Source organism: Oratosquilla oratoria, chromosome 34, assembly GCF_046742065.1.
Source record: "Oratosquilla oratoria isolate Oo_2021 chromosome 34, ASM4674206v1, whole genome shotgun sequence".
NCBI classification, from domain to species: domain Eukaryota; kingdom Metazoa; phylum Arthropoda; class Malacostraca; order Stomatopoda; family Squillidae; genus Oratosquilla; species Oratosquilla oratoria.
In genome coordinates this window covers 24,367,170-24,374,669 of record NC_134810.1, presented here as the reverse complement: position 1 = coordinate 24,374,669, position 7,500 = coordinate 24,367,170, and the positions used below count along the sequence as shown (strand labels likewise).

At 37.5% G+C, this 7,500-nt stretch overlaps 1 protein-coding gene across 2 annotated transcripts in view; it reads right to left on the bottom strand.

Moving 5' to 3' along the window:
* The window catches only part of LOC143018115 (uncharacterized), a 494,912-nt gene that overhangs the window by 256,783 nt on the left and 230,629 nt on the right, over window positions 1–7,500 (bottom strand). For both annotated transcript variants that reach the window (XM_076173237.1, XM_076173238.1), the window contains exon 7: window positions 3,424–3,588. In XM_076173237.1, the coding sequence (XP_076029352.1) occupies window positions 3,424–3,588 (165 nt within the window). The remainder of the gene's footprint in view (window positions 1–3,423; window positions 3,589–7,500) is intronic.

Sequence of the window (7,500 nt, the reverse complement as noted above, 5' to 3'; positions counted from 1 at the left end):
ATAAGAGTATTTTTTAAGATCACGAGATTTTGTCCTCACCATCTCACGCCAGAAAAAGACAGGGAAAAAGAGAGAGAGAGAGAGAGAAAGAGAAAGAGAAAGAGAAAGAGAGAGAGCGAGAGTTAAATCTACAACGTCGTCGTCGTCTTTAGTCGTAGTCGTAGTACTACTACTACTACTATTACTACTACTACTATTACTACTATTACTACTATTACTACTATTACTACTACTACTACTTCTACTACTACGACTACTACTACAAAAAAAAGGAGATAACATCAATCTTTATTATACCATATTTTTCGAGTTACTATGAATGAATAAAAGTACCTCCAAACAAAACGATAGAAAGAAAAAGAGAAATCAAAGCGAAGATAAAGAGAGAATTGGCCTGAGGCGGCTTTGTCTCATCTATTTTTTACTTCTGGTGACTGAGCCCTCATGAGAGAGAAAAGAATGGGTCTATGGAAGAAGAGAGCACAATAGGGAGGGTGGGAAAGGGAGGGTGGGAGAGGGTGGGAGAGGGTGGGAGAGGGTGGGAGAGGGTGGGAGAGGGTGGGAGAGGGTGGGAGAGGGTGGGAAGAGGGGAGGGAGAGGGTGGAGACGAGTGGAGGGTTAGAGGAACGGGGATGGGGAGGGAGAGAAAAATAGTGCAATGTAGTTCAGTTCGAAGCTTTAAGAATCATTTAGATAAATACCTAAGTAAGATACTGTAATGATTATAATTTATGTTATACTATTTGTTTTTGTTTTGTTATAATTTGTCTGTCTGATTTTCATTTATTATTAGTTATATTTCAATTTATAATCATGTACTATTTACCTTTTTGTTTGTTATTCAACTATACCTATGCATTTATTTATGTGTTTTATTTGTAATTTTTACATTATCATAGTTTTAATTTATTATTATTAATATATATATATATATATATATATATATATTTTTTTTTTTTTTTTTTTTTTTTGCATCCGACCTAGATATGGATCAAAAGGTCTCCTGTCGGCATGCTCCGCCTTTGTAAAAACTAGAATTAAACAGAAAAAGACGGAGATAGAAAATGACGGAGAGAAAGTGACAGAGAAAGAGAAGAAATCGAAAAAATAAAGAAAAAGAGAAAGAGGAAGAAGAGAGAGAGAGAGAGAGAGAGAGAGAGAGAGAGAGAGAGAGAGAGAGAGAGAGAGAGAGAGAGAGAGAGAGAGAGAGAGAGAGAGTGGAGAGTGGAGAGTGGAGAGTGGAGAGTGGAAAGAGAGTGGAGAGAGAGAGAGTGGAGAGAGAGAGAGTGGAGAGAGTGGAGAGAGAGAGAGAGAGAGAGAGAGAGAGAGAGAGAGAGAGAGAGAGAGAGAGAGAGAGAGAGAGAGAGAGAGAGAGAGAGAGAGAGAGAGAGAGAGAGAGAGAGAGAGAGAGAGTGGAGAGTGGAGGGAGAGTGGAGAGAGTGGAGGGAGAGTGGAAGGAGAGTGGAGAGAGAGAGTGGAGAGAGAGAGAGGAGTGAGAGAGTGGAGAGAGTGGAGAGAGAGAGAGAGAGTGGAGAGAGAGAGAGAGAGAGTGGAGAGAGAGAGAGAGAGTGGAGAGAGTGGAGAGAGTGGAGAGAGAGAGAGAGAGAGAGAGAGAGAGAGAGAGAGAGAGAGAGAGAGAGAGAGAGAGAGAGAGAGAGAGAGAAAAGAGAAAAAAAAAGTCGATGAAGAAATGTGCCCCACATACAGTATGTCACAGTTATGGCCAACCTGAGAACCCTCTTTATTTTGTTCTAGGTAAAGCCAGCCTACTTTATCCAGTTCGTGAAAAACTACAGAACCGAAAGGGAATTAACTAACTGGAGGTATTCATCTAATGATTAATTGTTAACCTAAACTATACTCGACCTTTGTATACCTTCCTAACACGAAAACTCCATATAGAAACACAATAAGAGAGACTGTTGTATTGCGTGATCTTATGGCTCCCTTTAACAAGCCAAAAATTAAATAAAGGGACTGCCCGTGCGTAAGCAATTGGGTTAAAAATAAGCAAGAATCTTTGCATGGAGTAGACTGGGTGAGGTAGACATTCCATGACCTAAACAACGGTGTAAATTGATTTTCGGTAACATGAGATTTTCATTCTGCCTTCCTCTTTCTCTTCTTCCTCATCTTTCTCTTCTACACCCTCCTCTTCCCCTTCCTCCTCCAATCTTGTGGCCAATTTCAAAACCGGTCGAGATTAATACCCGGATGAAAAAGTAAAACTCAAAGATAAATCTTTTTGTATGTTTTAGTTCGGTATATTATGAAACTCTGATGATTTTGAGTAAAGAATTTGGTTCGGGTTGCTGCCAGCAGTTTTTGCCAGGGCTTTAGTGGAAAGAAAGAATGGGAGAAGGAAAGGGGGACAAGGAGAGGGAGAGGGAGGTGATGGAGAAGGAAGGGGGAAGAGGGAGGGAGAGGTAGAGGGGAGAGGAAGGAAAGAAGGTAAAAGATGTTGGAGGGAAAGGAAAGGGGAGATGGAGAAGCAAAGGGAGAGGAAGGCAGAAAGGGAGAGGGAGAGGGAGAGGGAGAGGGAGAGGGAGAGGGAGAGGGAGAGGGAGTGGGGAGGGGGGATTGGGAAGATGGAGAGGGAGAGGGAAAGGAAGAGGAGACAATGGCACCGAGCACCACAAAGGTCTATCTCCATGTTTCTCCACTGAAGATCAAACTAATATTTTGCTCCAGCTTCTGCCAGAAATTTCATTTAGTTATCAGAAATTCTTCATCATTCTAAGCCGAGACTTTTCATTACTGAAATTTATACTTCATTCCAGGGACAACGCCAACCCCCCCAGGGGCAATATGTTACTTTTAATGTCAGAAACAGACTTGTTACAGAGAAGATGACTAGGATAGTATAGCATATATACATGGAGTTCGCTATGACATATGTAACTGGTTGTTGTCAAAAGCTTTTTATTTAGCTGAGGAAACCTTCTCCTCCTCGACCCTAAGATCTGTCATTGAAGGAAAGTGAGATCACCTTATTTTGATGAATTATTACGTGGCAGAAGATTTTGTTCATCTGGGAGATACTTTCGCTGTTGAAGGACTTAAGGCCAAGCCTTACTGCTGAAGATTTTAAAGGCAAGCCTCACTGTTGAAGACTTCAAGAATAATCCTCACGGTAGAAAAAGACCTCAAATTTAATCTTCACTGTTGAAGACTTTAAGGATAACCTTCACTGATAAAGACTTCAAGGGTAACCCTCACTGCTGAAGACTTCAAACCCTACCTGTTGAATACTCCAAGGGTAACTTTCACTGTTGAAGACTTCACGGTTAACCCTCACTGTTGAAGACTTCAAGGGTAACCCTCAATGTTGAAGACTTCAAGCTCTACCTGTTGAATACTTCAAGGGTAACCTTCACTGTTGAAGACTTCAAGAAAACTGCTGAAGACTTCAGGGACACTTACCTTATTTGCTAAGGACAGCTTTCTTCGTCTACTGGAGAAGTCTTCTGGCACTCCGAGCTTGTCAGTGCCAGAGTCTCCGCCCCTGGTATCCATGTCGCTCTCTCCCCGAACAAGCATCCCAGGCTCTCCAAGAGAGTCGATGTGTGTCAGACTCTTGCTCCGACCCTGAAAAGAGAAAAAGAGAAAAGTGAGAAAAGAGAACTTTTGAGAAAAATCTTAGGGTTTTTGCGGGGCGGACTGCCAAAACAAAAACAAAACAAAGTATTTCCTTTCACTTTCTTTATGGACTGGTGGAAAAAATAAAATGTTTTTATGGACTTGTGTGTTTTGGTACGTGTTGGTTTAAGATTTGATATTTACAGCCTCGTAGTACAGATGGAGGGAAAACAAACACGCTCGTAGGAGCACGTATTCAAAATCTAATATGAATATACTCAAACACAAACACAAACACAAAAACAAGTAAACATGATGCACACACACACACACACACACACACACACACACACACACACACACACACACACACACACACACACACACACACATCTAATCTGACTGACAGGTTTGAACATTGTATGTAAATGTGATTTTAGTAATTAAGGCGCAATGCAAATGAAGCTCGAATGGACAGGCTGAAACACGCCAAGTATTTTTTGGAATAATCGTTTGTAGTCACACTTTTCCACAATTGACAGAGATTCATTGACGCTGGATTCACAAAGGTGGATAGGAAGACTGACAAATATCAAATTTCCAAGTTACTTTGGTAATGATTATATATATATATATATATATATATATATATATATATATATATATATATATACATACATATATATACATATATACATATACATATATATACATACATATATACATATATATATACATATATATTTATACATATATATACATATATATATATACATATATATACATACATATATATATACATATATATACATACATATATATATACATACATATATACATATATATATACATATATATATACATATATACATACATATATACATATATATATATATATATATATATATATATATATATATATATGTGTGTGTGTGTGTGTGTGTGTGTGTGTGTGTGTGTGTGTGTGTGTGTGTGTGTGTGTGTGTGTGTGTGTGTGTGTGTGTGTGTGTGTGTGTGTAAATATTAAAGGATCCCTTTCCCTCCTTATAAGGGAGCTGGCCAGCCAAGGCATCTACTTACCCTCACCCATCCCAGGTAAAGAAGAGGTAGGCTATTAAAATTAATTGGAATTACGAAATTAATGTATCATTATCTATGTGCAAAGGCGTAAATAATGAATGCGAGATGAACTTTTTGAAGAAGGGGTGTGTTATGTCACCATGGTTGTTCAGCCTATGCAGAGACAGTGATGAGAGAAGTAAATGTATGTTGTGAATAAGAGAGTGATGGTAGTGGAAGATGAAGAATGGCTGATAAACAGCTTAATGTATGCAGATACCATTGTTCTGCTAGAAAAGAATGAGGAGGGTCTGAAGAGGTTGGTAAATGAATTTGGTAAGGTTTGTTGACGGGGAAACTGAAAGTTAGTGTATCAAAGCGTAAAAGAATGGCAGCATCCAAGATAAAAGCGCATAAGGTTTATATTCACTTGCATGGGGGAGAAAATGGACCAAGCAGAAAGTTACAGATATCTGGAAGAAGATTACCTAAAAACGTTAAACTGAAAGAAAAGTTTGGACAGAGAGTGAGGGAGTGGAAGAAGGTAGGAGGGGCGCGGAGGGCAACATGGAGAGATGAACAATAGAAGCAATGTAAAGGAATATATGAAACAATAATTGTACCAAGTGTTATGTATGAAAGCAAGACCTGGGTGATAAATACAAGAGGTCTTGGGTTGGCAGAGAAAATGAGATGTTTGGGGCTATGCACGGAGCAGCAAAATATGACAAGGTAAAGAAGGAAGGCTCGAAGGAATAGGTGAATAGACTACGGTATTGGGTATGTTATCAGGACAGGAATACGAGACGGCTTTCCGTGGTATTGTCATGTTATCAGAATGAATGAGAATAGATATCTTTGGAGGATGTATGAATAGGTGGTGCTGGAAAAAAAAGAGTCTATTAACATAGAAAATGGGTGGACGGCTCAATAAACCCACAGGGGCTCAAGGTCAGGATAACAACCAAGTGAAAATGTGCGTGGGCAAGCGAGCTGGAAGGGGTGCATAGAATAAAAGAAACGATTTTTTTTTTCTCATAAGAGAGGCATGCCAGATATGAACTGAGACTATTACGAGTAAAGAATTAAGATGTAATTATCCCATGTTATTGTTATGGATTGTAGTTTACCAGCGCTTCTATCCTTGGGGACAGTCTTGCGCCGCTGTCGCGCGTTACCCTCTATTTCATATGGTAATTTTCACATAGTTTAAGCAGGAAGGTATTGTGCCTTATCACTACCAATTCACCAGTGATTCTACACTTAGTAAGGAGTTCTTGGTACGAGTATTATGAGTGTAAAGGAGATAGAATCTCCTCCTCACATTTTTCACCCCCGTGTTTTGTGGAATGAAGGTAATTAGCATATCAATGATTAATCAACGAAAGGATAACTACAGCGGTAATATCAAGGACACAGAATCCATATATATAGTTATCGCGTTTGGAATTTCCTGGACAAAAGTCAGGCAGAGCCAGACCAACAGATAGACAGGACGCCAAGCAGACATGTGACCCAATTACATGTATTTCATAAGCGAACCAAAGCTAAAAGGAAAATAATAAAAACATAATTTTGTTTCAAAATGATACAATTTCATATGTTTCCATCCATTCCAATATGCAAAACCCCAATATTGGTGTTTTTTTTTCTCCCAACAACACCCTCCCCGCCCCCTTTTTTTTTTTTCTTTCTCGGAGAATAATTTTCACTATCTGTAGCCACAGGCTCTATTCCAGTACAAAAATATTTCGTTCTATTTTTAGTACATTCTCAAAACTCGACGTTCATTTCTTAATACGAATTAGGTCATAAAAGATGTAAACGAATATATGTGACTATTTTTTCCACTCTTTGTAGAAAAAAATTGAAAAAAAGACTATAGAACTACACATATAGAATCTAGACTTTCAATTTAGTTTTCGTTTTCAGTTCTTCCACAAAAACCTAGTAACCTCCATTAGAAAGCCTTGTACTTTATTCACTAATTCATTTACTTCTTGTTTTTAATTATTATTATACTTATTTTTACTGATGTGATTTATTAGTTTCTATGCCTTGTATATATTTTCATTTTGGAGATTATAGTACCGCTCCAGTAGAATTCAAGAACTTTAATTAAACTACTCTAATTATAGATTATTTCATTTCCGGTCACCCAGTTTTTGATCAAACTGTCTTCTAGAATTTATGGTCTGTTTTGTTTATAATTTGATTATTTTTAATGTAACGATACATTTATATTTTGACTGGGGTTTATCTGCATATTTCTTATTTGTGCAGTTCATACATTTGACTTCCATTTTCTGTCATTTTCTTTTCTTTGTCATATCTTGTTAAAGCGCTACAGATTCAGAATTTAACAATTTAGAGCGTTCTATTATTTAGGAAATTAATGAGAAAATGAGCTTCCCCATCGTATTCGTTATCAATGTTAAATCTAAAGATATCAAACACCATAACAAGTTTTCTCCAGTGATACACTTAACATTTTTATACAATGTTAAATTTCAGAAATACTAAACACCACTTATAAGTCAACTCAGCGACATCCAAGTTTATCGTTATCATTTAATGTCATTTGTTGAAAATTCTAAGCATCATGACATTTCTTGTCCAGCGATATATTTAAGTTAATCTTTATCACACAATGATCTTAAATATACTAAATACTAAAATAACTCTTATTCAGCGACATCTAAGTTGTCATTAAATGTTATACGTTAAAAAACTAAACACTATAAGAGTTCTTCTTCAGCGATATATACAATCTAATCTATACCATAAAATATTATTATTCCACGATAAAAATCTCCCTAACAAGTCTTATTTAGCGACATCTTAGCTAATCGTGAAGTTATT